This window comes from Oreochromis niloticus, linkage group LG8, assembly GCF_001858045.2.
Source record: "Oreochromis niloticus isolate F11D_XX linkage group LG8, O_niloticus_UMD_NMBU, whole genome shotgun sequence".
NCBI lineage: Eukaryota > Metazoa > Chordata > Actinopteri > Cichliformes > Cichlidae > Oreochromis > Oreochromis niloticus.
In genome coordinates, this window is record NC_031973.2 from 9,477,098 (window position 1) to 9,498,304 (window position 21,207).

A 21,207-nucleotide genomic window follows, 5' to 3' on the forward strand; every position below is an offset into this window, starting at 1 on the left:
CTTGTGTTTGTAAATGAACCGCCCCATGTTGTGTAGCTTTCTGGATTTTATACTTGGGATACATATTTATTTATTATATTATATATTATATATATTATATAATATTATATAATAACCATTTATATTATATATATTATATTATTTATTATACAGGCTATACAGTACATAAGATCAAAACATGTTTTATGTAACTAAATTGTGTAATTATGTGGGCTACAGACAATAATTAAGTTATAGACTATATTTATATGAAAAACGTGTATAGTTACTGCATTTGAATTATTTTAACCATATGTAACCACCTGCATATGTGTTTGAAAATAAAAGGCTTTGATTTTGCCACCCCATTTGATTTCTTTGCCACCCTCACGCCACCCTAAGAAAATTTCTCTAGATCCGCCCCTGCAGCTACCCCCTCCCCTCCTTGTCTGCCAGCAGGTATTAGTAAAGGGGGCATATTGTCACGGTCTGTATGGCAGACCGTTGGGAAGTGGGGAAGGAGGACCCAAATGTTGTGCGGTGAGCAGTGCATTTATTTACAGTGCAATTAATGACAATAAATCCCCGTGCTGTCCCTTGACTCCCGTGTTGCGTCTCCCCCAAAAAGTCTGTGTCTTTGTGCTCTCTACTCCCTTGTCTTCGCACTCCCAGTGCTCGCTGCCTTCCTATTTCCACGCTCCTCCTGGTGAAAAAATACCAAAGGCAGCCGTAAGACACAAGCTCTCACTGGCATGCACTAACTGACTTTAAACTAAGCTCGGACACTGACATGGACTCTTAGGCAACAATCCCATGTCGGTGGGAACTCAGCCACTCTGCTAAATAGCTCAGGCCATGCTGAGACAACAGGATTTATAGATGGCAGAGAAGGAGGGCAGTGGGCAGCCGATGATTCTTTGTGCCATGTTTGATCAGCTGCAGGTGTGTGTGATCATCCTCTTCAGATGTGGCCCGCCTCCAGGCGGGACACACCCACCAGTCCTGATTATGCCTGAAACCCAGTGCTCTGCCACCCCCACACACACACACACCCATTCATACACACAAACATGGAAACAAGGAACAGCAGCAACAAAGGTACGCATGTCCATAAACTATTGACACATATATAGACTGAAGGCTGGAAGGGGCGTGAATAAGGTGTGGCCCTGCTCCTGAAATTCAGATAAAATATCTCCACCAGGTGGGATGCACCACCAACAATAACAATAATGATGATAAAACCAAAGAAACAGACGTGAGAACAGAGGAAACCAAACCCACATGACAGCTCTCCATCATCCATAAAATGCCAAACCAGACAGACAGGAAGTACCAAAACAAATATATGAGGTGAAATGAAATTGAGTGTTGTGAAATGTGAACCACTGGAGAGACATGAGGAAACAGCTCTCGATGATCGCCAATCTCCTCTGTTTGGGGAGTCTGCTGAGCACTTTTATCTGGTACACATTTGAAGACAGGTGAGTAACTACCTTTGTACTTACAAATGAAATGGGAGAAGCCAGTAAAACAAATATTTTGATCAAATGTAGCTTATGTCTCTGTGAAACCACAAAAAAGTAACATCATGTGGTTTTTTTACAGAAAAAAACAGTCAAGCTCTGTTAGTGTTTTACTCTTACTATACAAGCCCAATTCTGAAACACTTGGGAAGCTGTGTAAAATGCAAATGCAAGCCAGAGAAATACACACATGCTTCACATAAGTAGAACTACGCATTTTTGTCTTAAAAATACTCTAGTAAACGTACTAATTCAACTTCTTTCCTCAAATTAAAAAAAAAGTGAAGAATTGCAGGCTCTAAAAATAAAAAGTAGTTTTTTGGAGGACATTTGTACCAGCTCTCTGCCAGGCAAACTTTATTATGTGTTTGCCTACATGTCAATTATTCTCTCACACGTCACTACAAACCCCAAGCAAGGAAACTCACTCCCTCTTCACTATTTACTTTTACAGGAATAGCTTTTGTATTTTGTCTGTATTCATTTTTTATAGTTATTTTGAAAGGCACTGTAAGAAATTTGAAGTGCCTTTCAAATTAAGTTAGCAAGTTGCAAGGTAACAAATTTTTACTCTAAACAAAAATGTAGGAGTAGGTAATGGATGGTAGGTATTAAAATTTTTCAGCTTCCCGGCAAACATATGGTGCAAAAAACCCCTCCCCAACAGAGAATAATGAGCATCTCCCTACGTATAGGCACATAGGAAAAGATGTATGTGGATTCTAAATATCACATTACGTTGGACCTCTGACCTCTTCTTCAAGATCAGATAAAGTCAATTTACCAAAAATATCTTTTATCTTGAACACTATACTTAAAATTCTCCTGTCTTTGTTTGTGTTGGTAACACAAACAATTATACTGGTTTATTCCATCCATCCATCCATCCGTCCATTCTCTTCCGCTTATCCTTATCAGGGCCGCAGGGGGGCTGGAGCCTATCCTAATACAATACTGTTTCTTTAATACTGCCCAGAGAGTGAGCTTCCTTGGCAGAGGTTTTCACTCTAGGGGTGTTTCTTGTTTATAAATGCAAGCTGATTTAAAAAAAGAGGAAAATAAAAGAAATAATAAATAAGAGTGATTTTGATTGGTTTTGCCTTAAAATCAAAACACAAAATAAAAAAAGAGTATGTAAGGTCCAGCTAAGATTGGTTGTAGTTGGGAATAGAATTCACTGCTCTTTATTGATTTGCACAACTAAATTTAACAAGACTGAAGCATACATTAGTGAGTGAGTAAATCCAAACACCATCATCCACCTAAATTCAAAGTGATCTCTGGTATGGTTGATGTGACTGAATTATGACAGGAAGCAGTAAAGCTGCTCTGCACCAGTTCAACATAAATGGCACTACTCTAAACTTCATCGCAATACTGACTAGACTAATCAATCTAACCTGCCAAAAACCACCGGTATTTCCTAGCAATCTTTGAATAACACAGAGTTGGTATGTTTGGTTTACACAGTTGGCCATGTCAGCACTGCAGCGATGATACTTCAAACTGTGAAGTGGAATGAGTTTGTTTTCCAAGACATTTAACACTATGAAAAAACAAAACAAAACATGTAACATGTTGTTTATAACGCCGATATCTGATCTAATATTATATTGAATATGTAGGTAACTTTTGGAATTTTTGCAGGTAGCATAAGAACAGGGATCAGACACAATGAGTTAAGATCACAAATGACCTTCCAACACATGTACAGAAAAGAACAACAGCAATGAAGCTGAGGAAAAAAATGGGTACAAGAAAAGGTAACTTTTTTATGTTCACATACTAATCTGTCTCATTTGTTTCTCACAGTTTGGAATTTTACCGACCACTTCCTCAAAGAAGTGCCTCAAAGACCTCTGAACTTTGTAAAGGCTGCAAGTAAGAGCAAGCACTGTCATAACTTTTTTCTTAATAAATTACAGTGTTTTTGCCAAGATTGAGTTATGTCAGACCTGCAGGCATGATGCTTCTAACTGTGTCCATTACAGGGAAGCCATCGATAAAGTAAAAGAGCTCTACAATCAAACGTGGAAAAAGCAGGAGGAGAATTACCACAGATTCAGGTAAGATCATACACTTCAAGCCTTCTAACATCCTGATATTAGACAATGAATTACAGGTAATTTTACAGAGAAAAGCAATTGTAATGTAAAGAATAGTTTAACGGATACTTCCTCCTCGGATTAATTAAGTAAAGTACTGAATTAGTTTTAGTAAAAGTGTTTTGTGTAATACATTATTTTTTCGAGTAATGACTCAAACACCGATCGCAACAAAGAGCTTAAATACCTCCAACATGCACAAACATTTGACCCACAGCATGTAATTAATTTCCATGAATGTCATGTCTTTGATATGCTGCTTAGAGATGGCAGTAACTCTCAAAATGGAGCCAATGAGAATCAGTAAGGAAATCAATAAGGAATCGAATTGATAAGTGATATTGATAATGGAATCAGAATTGCTACATTCTTATCAATTCCCAACCCTAGTATTTACATTCATAAAAGCATCTCTTTATTGACTGTACACTCAAGAGTGTTCTTTAATTGGTTAGATGCTGTAAAGTTCTTCTCATTGACCATGTAAATAATTCTGTTATCCTGCACTTCTGTGGTCTTTCAGGTCTTTTTGCTGCTGAGCTGATTCACTGCAGTCTTTCTTTTAAAGAAAGAATCAGTCTGTTAATTTTTTGCTCTCTCTTTTCCAACCTAATAATGGCTTCCTTCATTTGCATTGACATTTCTTATGTTTAAAATCAGAGAAAAAGTTATGAAATACAAATTCGAGACTTTAAATTAACTTCAGATATTACATCTGCTTAATTTTTTATGAATTAAGAAGGGGTTCAGCAAGACATGAAACTGGTTTTCAGTCAACTGTCAAATTACATTTGAACCACTCAGAATAGGGAACTTTGTATGAAAATGTCTTTAATTGCCGAAAGGTTAAGCCAAATATTGCCAAAGAAAAAACTAAACATAAAAAACACTAACTGTAATATATATATAATATACAATATACAACAATAGACAAATTAATATGAAATACAATCTAAAGACAAATGACAGGTTGTCTGTCCTACATGAGTGCTGTATCTGTAGCTGCCTGAAGTTAAATGGTTTTCTGAAGCCTATTCAAATACTACATAAATTAAAACATTTATTTTAATTGTTTTCGCTCCCTGGTAAGCCTGATTTGCTGTAGCTGAAATTCATCATTGGAAATTAATATGAAACAGTATTGCTTTCAGTGTTTTAAATCAAATCAAATCAGTGTTTTAAATAAAACACTGAATTTATGTGGGATTTGTTTGTTTTTTTATACATACGCAGCAGAAATGACAATTACAATACAGGTGTACTGTAATGTAAATCACGAATCTTTCACCTTAACACTAAAGCTAACTTTAAACATTTATTTATTTATTCATTTATTGTTTTTCAAGATTACAGCTGAACATCAACTGCAATGGATCCAACAATGGCATTATCACTCAGGAAAACACTCCAGTGGGATCTATGATTGTCTGTGATAAGGACAGGACTGTCATTCCTGTGACCCCAGAGCTTTTCAAGGCCTTTATCAAAGTATGTATTTCTTAAAGACGGGAACAGGCCTTGAAATGTATTCTTTATGAATGCGCTAGAATGAACTAAGACAACATCTGCTGTATGTTTCATGTCCTCATTATTCTTCAAATGTTCTAACATAGTATTACTAAGTTCTTATATCACATGTTTAGTCACGTGTTAAATCTTTGTGAAACAAGGACCTGCACCCTTAACGGATTGAATCAAATGAAATTCTTTAGCATATGTTACACCACTCCAGGACAACTTGGTGTAAACAGCAAACCGAGTTTATTTGGGTACCTCAGAACCGTGGCTTTTACATACAGAACCCAAGCATGCTCTTTTTTTTTTTTTTTACAGAACATTTTTCTTTTCTTTTTGCCGTGACTGCCCTCTACTGGCGGAAACATGTAGCAGCCAAAAACAAACAAACATATAGCTGAATAGCCCAAATACCAACAGATTTATGCAATGTTTTAGACATATTTTAGCTTTACACCTTACCAAGTGCTACATTCCTCCCCTGCTAAATAAATGTTGTCCCAACATTGACAAAGCATGACAATAAGAAACAAAAATAAACAAACGTACATCTTTTTTTTTTGTGATAATGTCAGGATGGTATACATTGGGATAGGGTTTAGCAGTGTTTTAAGATCACTTTCACGATAAACTATTGGACCTCAGATGACAGAATCACATGTTACTCACTTACCAGATAAGCATAGGCTTATAACAATGCTGAGTTGTTTCCAATAGTCCACATAGAAATATTACCCTCTAAGACATTACTATCACTTTATCACGTGCTCCGGAGCCTGTCAACTTAGATAGTAACCATTATATCACAATTAGCCTCATCAAACATAACACAATCCAATGTCTTACACTACCATCCCCAAAAGCATCAAATACTTGTGTCACCATACTGGTAAGACCTTGTAAGTACTCATACATTTTTGAAAAATAACACCGTTTAAATTCAGAAAAACTCTTTCACACACACAATAATAACTAACTGGTACATCAGCTGGATAGTAAGGCATTTGTAGAGCTGCCCAAGGTACTCCAAACTGTTCATAGAATGGAGATGCTGTTGCACTGGCATACAATGAGTTAACACTGTGACCAATTACTCTCTGAACTGGTTGGCCAAATGCGTCATAAGTCAATATTTTCCGGGGACATCTCTCCCTTTGAGATCTTCTCGGCTGCGGTTCTGACAGTTCTGGGTTCATTTCACTGGGCTGATCTGGCGAAGCAACAGTGTCTGATGATGCTGAGATGTCATGTTCAGTGTTATCCTGTCCATTCACCGTATCTGCTTGAAACTCTTCAGCGTCCACTCTAAGCTCCGTGCTTTTTCACTGAAGGTCCTGGTCAAGTTCAGTAACAGGTGCAGACACCATCGAATCCCCTTGAGGCTGGCAGTGGTGGTGCCTCACTCTCTGAGACCCATACTGCTCCTCATCATCTGAACTCTCTACATGGTTCAATGCATCCTGTAGGTCTCTTTGTTTTTGTGTCTGTGTAGTGCGGCCTCGTTCAGTTGTTGTTATTTTGGGAAGCGGTAATGCATTACAGGACATTGACATGTTGCGGTGGAGAATACGGCTTCGTCCAGTACCACGCTCTGGCTTAACCTCATAAACAGGGCTATTTTCCCCCTTGTGAGAGATCACTATGTGAATTTGATCCTCCCAATAGGAGCGTAACTTTCCCGGCCCTCCCCTCTCTGACATGTTCCTAACAAGTACCCTGTCCCCAGGTGAGAGTACAGCACTTTGGCGAGAGGAAAATCACATTATGACCAGAAGAGACAGAGTCTTTTTAATGTTTCTGGATGCAATGTCATATGCTTCTTTCATCTGTTGTTGCCATTTGTGAGCATAATCCTCATGTGATTTGCATTTGTTTGTCTCACTCAGTCCAAAAATTACATCAACAGGGAGACGTGGATGTCTACCAAAGAGTAAATAAAAGGGCGAGTATCCTGTCGAGTCACTAGTTGTGCAATTATAGGCATGCACAACTTTGTTTACATAGTCACTCCAGTTTTCTTTCTTTTCCTCATCCAGGGTCCGCAGCATTGACAGCAAGGTGCGATTAAACCTTTCCACTGGGTTCCCCTGTGGATGGTAGGGTGTAGTCTTTGAATTGGCCATTCCTGTGTACTTCTGCAGCTGTTTGAATAAATGGTTTTCAAATTCTCTGCCTTGATCATGATGTAATTTACCAGGAAAACCAAATTTCAAGGAAAAGTCATTAAAGATTTTATCTGCTGCTGTTTTGCCAGATTTGTTGCGTGTAGGGTAGGCTTGAGCAAACTTGGTGAAGTTGTCCTGTAACACTAAAATATACTCATACCCTCCCCTGCTTTTTTCAAGATGTTACATAGTCCATTGAAACCATTTCAAAGGGTGCAGTAGCCGGCACATGACACATGGGGGCCCTACGCTGAACTGTAGGTTTTTTCTGAATATTACATTTGCACACCTGTGTGACGAAAAACTTAACATCTTTGTACATATTCGGCCAATAAAACCTACTCCTTGCCAAATTCATCACACGGTCGACCCCCAAGTGACTCATTTCGCAGTGAAGGTGTTTGTACACCAGTTCTCTGTAAGATTCTGGAATCAAATTTTGAGTATAAGTCACAGTCTTTCATATCAGCAACCCATCATTTGAAATAAACAGCTTTTTCCACTCATGTAGTAGCTGTTTTACTTTAGGATTTTTGGCTGCTGATGTTTTGTCAAAGCTTGCACCTGTACTCTTTAAGTTGAGAACATAAGCTATGGCAGAGTCTTGCTTTTGAGCTTGTAATAGCTCCTGTGTTGTGATTCTCACATCTGGCTTTCTGTAAGTATGTTATTTACTTCTGGATTGCACGTTATAGCTGATATCCAATCCAGTTGTTTTTCTTCCTGTGTTTCAATGGCATTCAGTACTGCGCTTAACACTTCAGGCGAACACAGCTCAGTACATTCTGACATGTATGAGTCCATACTAGAAGGTGTTCTGGACAAAAAGTCTGCATCAACGTTACTTTTTCCGGGTCGGTATTTCAGTGTTATGTTAAAATCAGCCAGCTCGGAAACCCATCTGTGTCCTGTCGCATTCAGCTTAGCTGTACCTAAAATATAGGTTAAAGGGTTGTTGTCACTATATACTGTCACTGAGGGAGCATAGAACAAATAGTCTCTAAAGCGCTCAGTCACCGCCCATTTTTGTGCCAAAAACTCAAGTTTCCCTGAGTGCCACCTGTAGTTCTTCTCAGCCTGTGTTAATGTTCTTGATCCATATCCAGTTACTCTTAATTTACTGTCCTGCCTTTGGTACAAAACTGCACCAAGGCCTTCTTCTGATGCATCGATGTGCAGAATTAAGGGATCCTCAAACTTAGGATAAGCAATCACGGGTGGATTAGTCAAAACATCCACCAAATAGTCTAGTGCTTTTTGGTGGCTGTCACTCCATATGATTTTTTGGGTGGGTGCAGCATGCCCCGCCTTGGCTGACCGCACTGGTGTTTGGGTGTGGTCAACTGACAGTAAATCATATAGGCACTTTGCATGTCTTGAAAAATCTTGTACATAGCTTCAGTAATATCCTAAAAATCCTAAAAGCTTTCTCTGCTCTTTAATGTTTGTTGGTGGGTCAAAGTGATAATTATGCTCTATCCAGCTGTTTCTTACTGCCAATGTTTGTACTTACAATTGTTATGTTCAGATTTTTCAGAAGGAATTCAGGAGAAATATTTGTAGTTTAAAAAATGTAATTTGTTTGAGCAGTTGAAATTACACGTTACAGCGCTGGACTTTTGTGTGAACCAGCGAACTGTTTCACAGAAAAGATGACCCTGGATCGGGCTGTACAGGTTTTATACTGTGACACTAACAAAGATTATTATGGCTGCCTTCTCCCAACACGAACGTGGCAGTCTGCTGCGAATCCTCCCCGTTCAGTCCGACTTCACCTCGTATTTGCTCCTCCTCGAATGAGACACAGAGAGAAGAAAAACAACCCCTGCGCAGCCTTGGCTATCTGCTTATTATTCTAAGGCCCAGTTCAAGAGCCTTAGGGGTCTCACTCGCATTTCCTGAGCCAGAGACTATTCTTACCATTACCATGTTTATGTAAGCATGCAGCAAAAAGGACCATCTGCACGCTACGTCTACTCTTCAATATTATAGCCCAGTCATAGCGCCAGACAAAGCTTTTGACCCTCAAAACGTGGAGCGCCAACTCGTTTATGAGCATATTTGCATTGTGTATAAATAAAATATTAAAACAGCTTTATCTAACAATTTAAATCAAAAAATCAAAAATTTTCAACCCTAACACAATACATAGGCATGTAATAAATGCTATTCTAAATTTCACATTACTTTGGACCTTTGTCTTTGTTGTTCTCATCCTACAGATTTGACATAATTCCTTAAATACAATGAGTACTTGTCTCTCACACACAGTACATTACAAACAGTATAGATGTTGCTCTTTTTGTAATGTGTAATCTGTTGATGTCAATTCCAGGAAAATCCTTTCTCAAAAAAGAGATGGGACACTTGTTCAGTTGTTGGGAGCGGTGGGATTCTGACAAACAGTGGCTGTGGAAAAATGATTGATTCAGCTGATTTTGTTTTTAGGTGAGAAATATGTCAAGTATATAGAACTAAAATCATGACGACAACTCATCTCTCTGTAAGAAATATTTTGTTGTTTTTTCAGGTGCAACCTACCTCCTCTGGAAGATGAATTTAAGAATGATGTTGGCATAAAGACTAACCTTGTGACAGCAAACCCAACCATCTTCATGAATAAGTGAACAAACATTTACTCTAACATGGAACTGAATTGTTTTTTTTGTCTTGTTTTCAGTTATTTATTTGTAAAAAATGTTTGGAATCATGTATGATTTTCGTTCCACTTCTCACGTGTACACCACTTTGTGTTGGTCTTTCACGTGGAATTCCAATAAAATTGATTCATGTTTGTGGCTGTAATGTGACAAAATGTGGGAAAGTTCAAGGGGGGCGAATACTTTTGCAAGCCACTGTACCTGACCTGAGATCAATTACTGTCGGTACATTCAACACCAGATTCTAAATCTTTCCATTCACACAGGTCTACAGTTAATAGGTTTTGCTGTTCTGTTTTATTTTATTTTGTTCTGTTCTGTTGTTTTCCCTGCCATTGTAAACCTATGTTCTTTCCATTGGTAAGCACATTGTGTTTCCATGTAATGAAATGTACTTTGTAAATTAAATTGTCATTGTCATTAAAGGGGCTATAAACCCTGCATTCTTACATGCTTTATCTTTACTAAGAAAAATTGCAGGAATGCAAATACCACTACCAAACTTATCATCTGCTTTTAGTCACTTCACTTCACTGTTACTACACATCATAGAGTGGTATTACTTTACTAGTGGTGACTTTTAGTCCTGTACCAAAGACGTTCCCCTTCAGCACTGACTGTTGACAGAGCAATTTCCAAATAAAAACAGTAAATTTTGTATTAATTTTATATCTACAGCAGGTTTACAGTTTTAAGACTTTCCAAGTGCCCAGAGAATTTATCACCAGTGTCAAAAATGCCATGTCAAGCTAGCTTTTACTAGATGGCACTTTAAAACAAACAGATGTTGTTGTAAAACATTGGGATTGCCCATCTCTTGGATTTATGTAAGCATCTTGTGTGTATTTAACGCAATTGCCTCATGCTTTAAAGTTAAGTGTAACTATATAGTGTAGAAACTACATGATATGCAGAGAGGGTAGAATTTTTCATATCATGTTCGAGTGAAGTAAGTCAATAATATAGTCTGGTTGAGGTTAAGCTATGTTTGTTTGTTCTTTATCTGCTCTGGAAAGAGGTGTGCATGTGTTACCTACAACAAGTGACATATTCTATCAGACCCGTTGTGAAACACACAGAACTATACAGGAAGAATAACAAACCGAAAAGCATTAAATTACCATCAGTGAAGCTTAACACTTTCTCCAAATTTTTCACATTAAAAGGCATTTTATCATAAATGTGTTTTTGATGTGAAAAATCCCACCCAAATGCATTTAGACTGACATTTTGACATGGAGAGAGTTTCAGTGGGGACACAGCAGCTCTCACATATCACATGGCATCTGCATATACACCCAGTGCTGTGTGACACATTTTCACTGCCATATATAAACTTATTAAGTCATCAAAGTAACTGTCTGCTGAATACATTGTAGAGGCTGGGTCTGTGACACAGTGTTCTGAGTTATTCTGTTTTACAAATAAGTAAGTAAAATGTATTTATATAGCATTTTTCATTAATAAAAATCACAAAGTGCTTCACAATAAAACCAGAAATATAAATAAAATAATATAAAACAATGGAAAAAATTAATTAAAAGATGGTTTGTAGAGAAATGTTTTCAGTTGCTTTTTAAAATGGTAAATAAATGGTAAATGGCCTGTATTTATATAGCGCTTTACATATCCAGTCATTCACCCATTCACACACACATTCATACACTGGTGATGGCAAGCTACATTGTAGCCACAGCCACCCTGGGGCGCACTGACAGAGGTGAGGCTGCCGGACACTGGCGCCACCGGGCCCTCTGACCACCACCAGTAGGTAACGGGTGAAGTGTCTTGCCCAAGGACACAACGACCGAGACTGTCCGAGCCGGGGCTCGAACCGGTAACCTTCCGATTACAAGGCGAACTCCCAACTCTTGAGCCACGATCGCCCGTAAAAGAGTAAAAGAGCCCGTAAAAGAGTCAGTAGAGTCTGCAGCATAAAGACAACGGAAGAGAATTCCACATCCTTGGTACCAGTGCCTGAAAGCCCAATCCCCACGTGTTTTGAACCTAGTACGTGGGACCAACAGTAACTTCTGACTAAGTGCTCGAGAAGAACCATGAGGTATCAACAGGTCATAGATTTATTGGGGAGCTTCACCATATAGAGCTCTTAAAGTTCAAACTAAAATTTTTAAATGAACGTAAAATTTACTGGCAACCAATGAAGAGTCAACCAAGAGTCAGTACAGACTGAAGCTGGAAGGATACTAAAACAACTCAGATTCCAGATGCATGAGGCAGAGCCTGCAACACATCACTGATTTCCAGCAGAGGAGCTGCAGGGTCACAGTCAGCGTGGGTGAGAGTCTCAAGCAAACCTACTTCTAAGACAGTGATACGCTATAAGAGCCTTTATTGTTCAGGGCCGTGTCTTCTACAGTGTTCTGCACTATACAGTTATATAACACTTTAATTAATATAAAGCACAGCATTGAGGCACTTCAGATAATTTCATTTTCACATTTCACACTTGCTGGCATTTTGTAGGACTCTGAGAGTACTTATACTGTTCCTGCTTACACAATGGAGCAGATACAGGTCCTACTGATGGGTTAATAACTTTCTACGGCCCTGTCCAGCTCTTATAGAGTCAATCGTCAGTGGCCTCCACCTGAAAAACCATCCCTGTTCTGAGTGTTGTGTGTTTTAGTTATTTGAGTATATTATTAAACTAAATAGTGTGAATAAAGTAATCTAACATGTCCACAATTGTTTGCATTTTTCACCTCTCTGTATTTCTTTTGTTCTTTTCTTCCCAGGGTGCAGCATGAGCAACTGGCTGCAATCTTCCAGGTACTGAAAGAAAACAAGGAGACTTTTGGGGAGGTGTCAGAGGGAGACATAGAGGAGCAGCTCCAACTCTACTCCATCTGAGACCCCTGTTGTGTCATAGATGCTCACTATGACCGTTTATTCTTAAAAAATACTAAAAATACTTCTCCAGTACACCAAATGAACTTTTTTGCAGTATTCAACGTGGCTGGACAGTGCTCTCCCAATTTTCTGATTTATTGTGTTTTACTGCTTTGTTTTTGTTGTTCTGACCAACTTCACATGAAGGGAAAACCAAACTAGACTGGATCAATTCTCACACTGAGCAGGTTAATATATGAATGAATCCCAAAAGAAATTAAAGGAATGCTTTTTATTTTACTTTTAAAATTTTATTGCAGCTATAAGTGATATAAACCCTGAGTTACATTTGTTTCTGAAGTTGGTTGTGTAATAAAACACATTGCTGCTAGTATCTATGTGACTTTGTGTGTCTGAATACATTTGATTGCTTATCTATCTGCAAACTGTGGTGTAGCCCAGCCCATTCACATCAGTGAGAACGTGTCAGATTTAGAGGGAAGTGCATACATACATGTGTGTGTTAAATTGAACAACAAGCCTTCACTCAACAGCCATGGCATCCCAAATCTCCAGGATATTTTTATTGCTCGTTGTAATGACAGTTTTGTGGTTTTGATTCTATCCCAGGAATCTTTATCAAAAAGGTAATATTTTTATTAATAATAATATTATAATAATATATAATAGAATAGAATAATATTTTTTTTATTGTTAACAACAGACATTTAAAAAAGGAACTATGAATTGATTTGCTAATTCTGAACTTTTCTTTTTGCTCCCTTTTGTCCCATTGCCATTGTTGCAGTTGGACAATTTTCTCTGGAAAACATGAACTCGGATGGGAAAAGTTTATGTTTGATATTACACTTTTGGGACAGGAAGAAACAGCTTCCTGTCAGCTGTGCCATCTTCTGTGTCTACCACTGCTGTGGCTGAGTCTCCAATGCCTCTCCTCTACAGAGGAAATTTCACAAAGCTTCCTCAGTGGGATTTTGATGATGTCTATAACCAGGATGCCCCACCTAGACCAACAGTAAGCATGCTAAGACACAATATGACAGAAACAATACAAATGTAGTAATTAAGCTGATGGGTGTGGGCTGGTAACACTGAAGTGTGCTCAGCCATGCAGTCAGTCTGTTGCCTCTGCTGTAACTGTCCTGTATTTTCTGTTTGACCGGCTTTCTTAATGGTTTCACTCCTTAATTAAAATACATATTTCTTTATTATTCCTCAGATTTCTGAAACGGTTGTGTTTGCTGTTTCCTCAGGTGTATGAAGCTTTCACAAAATCATTTTAACCAATTTCATGATTTAATATTTCTGTGATTATTCAGACATGTGCCCCATCACTGTGAAACTCTCATGAGATGCCATTTCCTCTCCAGCCTATGAGTACTCCTGATTTGAGGATTTTTTCAGAGGAGTCCTGCCCAGTAAAGATGTAAAGTAAAGTAAAATTTTATTTATATAGCACCTTTCAAGATAAAAATCACAAAGTGCTTTACAGAGGCAGAAAACAGACATTAAAATCCAAAACAAAACAAAATTAACCAAAACCGAGTTTAAACAGAAAGGTTTTTAACTGCTTTTTAAAAGACATGACTGAGTCCACAGATCTCAAACTCAAAGGGAGCGAGTTCCAGAGTCTGGGAGCCACTGATACAAACGCTCTGTCACCTTTTGTTTTTAACCTTGTATGCGGGACAACCAGCAACCCCTGGTCACAAGACCTCAGGGACCTGCTGGGGTGATCAGAAAGAAGAAGATCACTTAAGTAAGTTGGAGCTACACTGTGCAGGGCCCTATAAGTCATGATTATGATCTTAAATTGGACCTTGAACTTGACAGGGAGCCAATGCAGCTGAATCAGGAGGGGAGTGGCATGGGAGTGTTTGTGATGCTTTGTCAGAAGCATAGCAGCAGCATTCTGAACGCCCTGCAGTCGTTCCAGGGAGGCATTACTTAAGCAAGTAAACAAGGAATTACAATAGTCTAAGCGGGATGAAACAAAAGCATGAATAATCATTTCCAATTTGGAATGTGACACAATGGGGCTCAGCTTAGCGATATTTCTTAAATGGTAAAAACAAGAGCGAACCAAAGATTTAACGTGCGTGTCCAGCGTCAGACCTGGATCAAATGTAACACCAAGGTTCCTAATGGATGATTTAATATAAGAAGCAAGAGGGCCTAGATTTTTAACCACGAGGGGAACAAATTTCTCAGGAGCAAAGACAATGATTTCCGTTTTATCAGCATTTAGTTGAAGGTAATTACCAGCCAGCCAATCTCTAACGGAATCTAAGCAGGACTGCAAGATTTGGAGCTTAGAAACATCAGGTGGCCTAAAAGAGATATATAGCTGAATATCATCTGCATAACAATGATATGAAATATCAGAGAAAGAGCTAAGAAGTTGCAGAAGAGGGAGTAAATACAACAAAAACAATAATGGTCCCAAGACAGAGCCCTGAGGCACCCCATAGGCAAAAGAACTGACGGAGGATCTGAACTTAGAGGTAGCCACAGAGAAAAATCGATTTGATAAATAGGATTTAAACCATTCCAATGCGGTACCCGATACACCCACCCAGTGGTTTAATCTATCTAACAAAATAGATGATCAACGGTGTCAAAAGCTGAGGTCAGATCCAGCAACATCAAAACAGTGCACTCTCCAGCATCATAATTCATCAAAAAATCATTAGACACTCTAAGAAGTGCAGTTTCGGTAGAGTGAGCCTTACAAAAGCCAGATTGAAATTTATCAAGAACGTTGTGTTCATCTAGAAAATCCGTGAGTTGCTTTGCCACAACCTTTTCTAAAATCTTGGCAATAAAAGGAAATTTTGAGATGGGTCTGTAACTGGAAAGCAAAGAAGGATCAAGTTTAGGTTTTTTTAAAAGTGGGTGAATGACAGCACTTTTACAGTAAACAGGGACCTGACCAGAGAGTAGAAATGTATTAATAATTTTAAGAACACTAGGACCAATAGACTCAAAAACATTTTTAAGTAAAGACCCAGATAAAATATCAAGGGGGCAAGAGGATGATCTCATTGAAGTGACCAGCTTCAACAACTCAGGTAAAGACACTGGTGAAAATCTTTCAAATATGACAGGCTTAAGTAAAATCGGAACAGGCAAATCATACATGGAGGGAGAGATGTTGCTCCTTACATTGCTAACCCTTTCAACAAAGAAGGAAAGAAAATTTTCACAGTCTTCATTCGAAGAAATAGGGACAGCAGCAGAAGCCGGAGCAACAATATCCCTAATTGTGTCAAATAGAACCTTAGGGTTACCTCTGCTCCTAGAGACTAGGTTTGAAAAATAAGCAGCCCTTGCATCATGAATTGAAGCGTTAAAAGAAACTAAAATGTCTTTTAAATGAAAGAGATGAACCTGTAAACGAGTCTTTCTCCACAAATGCTCAGCTTTACGACGGACACGCTTTAAGCAGCTAATGCTGTCGTTTATCCAGGGTGAGGGGTTTTGTAACAGGTGCTAGTCTAGTTTTAATAGGACAAATATTATCGATAATAGAAAGACAGTAATTATTAAAAAGATTTGTTAATAAATCAACATCATTAGAAGCAGGCAGAACCAAATTAAAAACGTCAGAAAATTTAGCAGCAGTAGAAGAATCTACGACGCGCGAGCTAAGAGCACGACGCTCAGGAGGAGGAGGCAAATAAAAAGACAAATTAAATATAATACAATGATGGTCCGAAATAAAAATATCCTCAGAACTAATACAATCGATGGTTAATTGTAATACTATTAATAAGATAATCAACTTCTGTGTGAGTAGAGTTCAGCTGGCTGCTCTGCTCTGTGGTGGCACAACAAATTGAGGAATATAACAGTGGAAGAAATATATCTTTAAACTTAGTTACAGCACTTTCAGAGAGACATCTGCTATGACAAATGCATTAGCCCCAGCTGTGTAATCCATTATTGTAAATTTAAATGGAAATGATTAGACAAAAGAGAGTGTTTAGTGTCATGGTCCGGGTGTGTGCTAGTGTTTCTCCCTCCGAGCCGGCCTCTCCACCCCTGGGAGGGGCCTCTGTGTTCTGCTTATTGCTCGCACCTGTGGGTAATTAAGCCGGGACTCAAAAGGCCAGCGCACTCAACCTCTCTTTGCCAAATTCTCAGCTAACCCTAGTTAGCGCAGGCCACCGCTGTGTGTTTTGTACACGCCTCGCAAACTACCCATCCGGACGCTGGACCTCCTGACAGTCTCACGGGTTGCTCACCCCATTCACCTGCCTGCCTGCCTCCCTGCCTCAACGCCAGGAATTTCGGACCACTCACCCCTCCACGTCACTACAGACCACCCGCGGCAAGTAAGCAGTACTAAGGAAAATTCAGAACAAACAGCTTGCCCGTATTCCTCCCGAACCATACCTGAACGTCTGTACTCTATTTTCAGTGACTCTGACCCTTTCCCCGGACCCAGCCAACCAGTTTAACTCTCCCTCCAGCCCAATCCTCGGAACAGCTGTTTCCACTGATGAACGATCAGAGTGCTTGCTTAGCTCAGGCTGCATAAACCCCTTAGGTTAAGTTGTGGCATCTAGCATTTGTTAAACTCGCATTCCAGTTTTCTGATTGTGAAGACTTGTTGAGAAAATAAACGTTGTCACTGAAACTACTTACATGCTGTTCTGCGCCCAGCATTTGAGTCCTTTCTCTTTCGACAGTTTAGGGAATACTATTAAATGTTCAGTTTTTATGCCACTTGTCAGAACACGATCTAGAGTGTGATTAAAGTGGTTGATGGGGTTTTTATATTTCACCTGAGCCGTTTTTATAAAACAGTTTTTTTTTGTGTTTTTTTTTTTAATTTTCGACTTTGGAAAAACAATGAATACCCCAGGGCTGTTGCAATAATAAATGGACACTTTTCACTAACTTCTGTAAAAGCGGGGTACACCCTGGACAGGTCGCCAGTCCGTCCCAGGGCTAACACACAGAGACAGACAACCATTTGCACTCACATTCACTCCCGCATTCACACCTATGGGCAATTTAGATTAATCAATTAACCCAGTGGTTCCCAAACTTTTTTTGCCAGGCCCCCCTTTGTTTTACAAGAAAAATGTTCGTGCCCCCCCCCCTCGCACAAACACATCCTCCAAACACACACACCCATATTTTGTTTACAAACTCCATTGCGGTTTATTTCACACTTCAAACATTTAGTAAACAATTAAGCAAATACAAGTAAACGGCAATAAATTACAGGTAGTAATAAAATATACTACTAACTCTTTTACGCTACGTCCACACCTACAGCTGTTTTTATGCGTTTCGGCCTTTGTAAACAGCGTTGCAATTCACCGAAAACGGAGATTATTTAAAAATCCTTTTTTGCGTTTATGTGTGGATAAGGAATACAGAGTTCGTCACGCAACGTCAAAGGTATGTGCCTCTTTTCACGTCACGCTGTGCGCCACATTATTGTTTACATGAGATGAATTGCAGAATGGCAGATAGAGACAAAATACTGTTACTGTTAATCTGACTATCTGCAGGTTTTACACGCTTATATACACACACACAGTTACTGTCCCTCCATTTAGAAAGGCAGAGGCGTCACGGTGTAATTATTTTACGTGTAGTTGTTTTTTTCCTGTGTAATAATTTTCAACATTGCTATCAATACATTTTTCAAAAAATGCCTCTCTCTGCAAAATGGGTTCAAAAACAAAAACAGCTGTAGGATACTGTTTGTCCGTGATTTGAACCTGGGGGAACAAATTATGGCAGGATCAGCCTGATATTGTTTGTATCCCACTGTAACTTTACTGCATAAAGAGCAAACATGTCCAAAATGTCGGGAGTAGTTAGTCATTACAAGAAGTGTTTGTGAACTAAAAATCAAGAATGTGGGATACTGTTTGTCCGTGATTTGGAGAGCCCAGCGCGTGCTCCCGACGAAGGGAAACTAATTTTGCAGGGGAGACCTACCTTGGCACTTGTGCAGGTGAAGCCAAAGGGAAGATATGCGTCACCATATTTTCTAGTCTTTGGCTTGGAAGGAAGTTGGTTTGGAAACATATTTGGCGATGCTTCATCTCCTGCTTTGCGTTTGTGTGGGAGCCCCGTCAAAAACCTGTCCATTATGCTAGCAGTGTCCAAGCATTCTTTTTTTTTTCTTTTCATACCGTGCCCCCCCTGCAATGGCTCTGCGTCCCCCCTAGGGGGCGGGCCCCACACTTTGGGAACCTCTGAATTAACCTAACCTTAACCAAACTGCATGTCTTTGGATGGTGGGAGGAAGCTGGCGTACCTGGGGAGAACCCACGCAAACACGGGGACACATGCAAACTCCACACAGAAAGACCCCGGCCTGATGGTGGAATTGAACTCAGGACCTTCTTGCTGTGCGGCAAAAGTGCCAACCACTGTATATATGTGTATATATATGTATATATATGTATATATATATATGTATATGTATATATATGTATATATATATTACATTTTTATGAATAGTTACATTGTTTTCTTTGCACTGAATGGGACATCATACTTTTGTTTGTTAAAAACATTTGATTTCTGATAGCAGACACATTAACTTTTTGGTTCTTGATACAGCCCTTACTCCCCTAGACAAACACAACAGGTCCAGATGCTCTATGTGAACTTCAGCTCCACGTAACGCCATCATTTCAAATAAACTGGTGGACAAACTTCATGCGCTGAGTAAAATACGTTACTCATTGACTGCCCCTCAAGCTGTCAGACTGGGCAAGCAAACATCCTCCATTGTAGAGTCAACACCCTCTTCTGTATGCTCTGTACACACAATTGTCAATTTTTCCGTAACATGAGTGCCACTGCTAAGTTTGCAGATCATGCAAATCACTGGATGCTTGACTGACAAATACAATACAATACAATACATCTTGATGCATTCTCAATCACCCAGGTAAGCAAATCTCCAAAAGTTGATTCTGTTCATCTGGACGTAGCGTTTTCAATGGGAGAAACGTTTTGTCACTCATCCAAGTGGCTTATTCAGTCTCAGCTGACTGCAGGTTTCCACAATCTTATAAACAGTACATTTGCATAATGACTGAAACCAGCCCACTGAAGAAACAATGGGTTGGGAGGTCAGTTCCTTCATCATGATTATGCAAATTCTCATGACCATTGATCAACAACTACTGATCAAAGACAAAAGATCAATGGCTATGAGTACCATTCACAGAGAGTTGGGGAATGGCTGCAATCACAGCATTGTAAGATGGCGAAAGATGTACCCGTAGGCGGAGATGGCGAATCGAGTATGTGGCCTAAGGGTACATGTTTCACCATCTTACACTGCTGTGATTGCAGCTATTCCCCAACTCTCTGTGAATGGTTCTTCTGCTCTTATATTCATGCTAATGTTTAGGTCTCTTCCTAAATATTCATTTTATATATTGAGCTGATTTTAAAATGACCAAGCACACTGAAGAAGAGATTTTAGCTAATGATATTATAATCACATATCAGAAAATGTGTCTCTGTCACAAGTTTCCTCTCTTTAAATAGGAACCTGATGAAGACCAAGGAAAAGGGTTAGACCTGTAAAAAAAAATCACCCCTGGCATTTTTGCTCCAGGCAACCAAGCGTGATCTTGCTATATATCTCATGCATACACATTATGCATATATTTAATATTGTTTGATTATGATATTGAAACAGGTTTTAATCAGATTGGTACAGTTGTTGATATTTCTTCGTTGTGGTGAAGCATATGACAATAATTAAAAGCTACACATCTATTTTCTTACCATGTTAATTTCATCTTCCTCCACCTGTCCTATCATCTCCACAGCTGGTGGAGATGATAGGACAGCCTACTATGACTCTGAGGCCTGTACTTTTAAAGTAACTTTTTCTCTGGTCGCTATAATAAATGTTTGAACAGCAGCTCGGTAAAGCGTTTGTTTTTACACTCTGGAGATATGAGCTCCTAGTAACATCTGTCACCAAAAGCAGGGCCTGTGGCAGACAGCAAGTGAACTCAGAATGCAGGACTTGACAGGCAGACGTAAACGTAAAACCACAGCTTCTCCCGTGTTTTAAATGCACTTTAGAACAACATGCAGCAACACTACACATGAGCGGGAGGAGGGAGGTATGGGGTCTTCACAAACCCCTGTTCTCTGTTAGCCATCGGAGCGGAGGCGCTGGGAGGAGGTGTTGGCCGTCTGATTGGGGTCTGGGATGCGGGGCCTTCCTGCTGCTGCGGAGCTGGGGGCGTTCTGCTTGCCTCCACCCCGGGGGAGGGTAACATCTCCTGGGTCTAGGTCCGTTTTCCCCCTCTGGGGGCGAGGGTACCTGGACCTGGGATATAGAGTATGTTTGGGGACTATGATTGTGTGTACAGTGTCC

General features: G+C 39.4%; 1 protein-coding gene and 1 long non-coding RNA gene across 2 annotated transcripts; both read left to right on the forward strand.

Annotated features, from left to right (window-relative positions):
• The first annotated feature begins 1,218 nt into the window (after window positions 1–1,218).
• On the forward strand, window positions 1,219–9,950 carry LOC102082245 (alpha-2,8-sialyltransferase 8F-like). The gene is made up of 6 exons (XM_019362428.2): window positions 1,219–1,463; window positions 3,318–3,386; window positions 3,497–3,571; window positions 4,957–5,098; window positions 9,626–9,738; window positions 9,821–9,950. Exons 1-6 carry the CDS (start codon window positions 1,378–1,380, stop codon window positions 9,915–9,917), a joined length of 582 nt encoding a protein of 193 aa, XP_019217973.1. The 5' UTR covers window positions 1,219–1,377; the 3' UTR covers window positions 9,918–9,950.
• Window positions 9,951–16,849: 6,899 nt separating this feature from the next.
• LOC102082343 (uncharacterized) lies at window positions 16,850–17,469 on the forward strand. The gene is made up of 2 exons (XR_268240.4): window positions 16,850–17,161; window positions 17,248–17,469. It is a non-coding gene; the product is annotated as an uncharacterized LOC102082343 (long non-coding RNA).
• The last annotated feature ends 3,738 nt before the right edge of the window (window positions 17,470–21,207 follow it).

Excerpts from the sequence above, each read along its gene's own strand:
- LOC102082245 (XM_019362428.2), top strand. The coding sequence starts at position 1,378 with ATGAGGAAACAGCTCTCGATGATCGCCAATCTCCTCTGTTTGGGGAGT. Across the intron at positions 1,464-3,317 it reads TGGTACACATTTGAAGACAG|TTTGGAATTTTACCGACCAC; the intron begins GTGAGTAACTAC and ends TGTTTCTCACAG. Across the intron at positions 9,739-9,820 it reads TCAGCTGATTTTGTTTTTAG|GTGCAACCTACCTCCTCTGG; the intron begins GTGAGAAATATG and ends TTGTTTTTTCAG.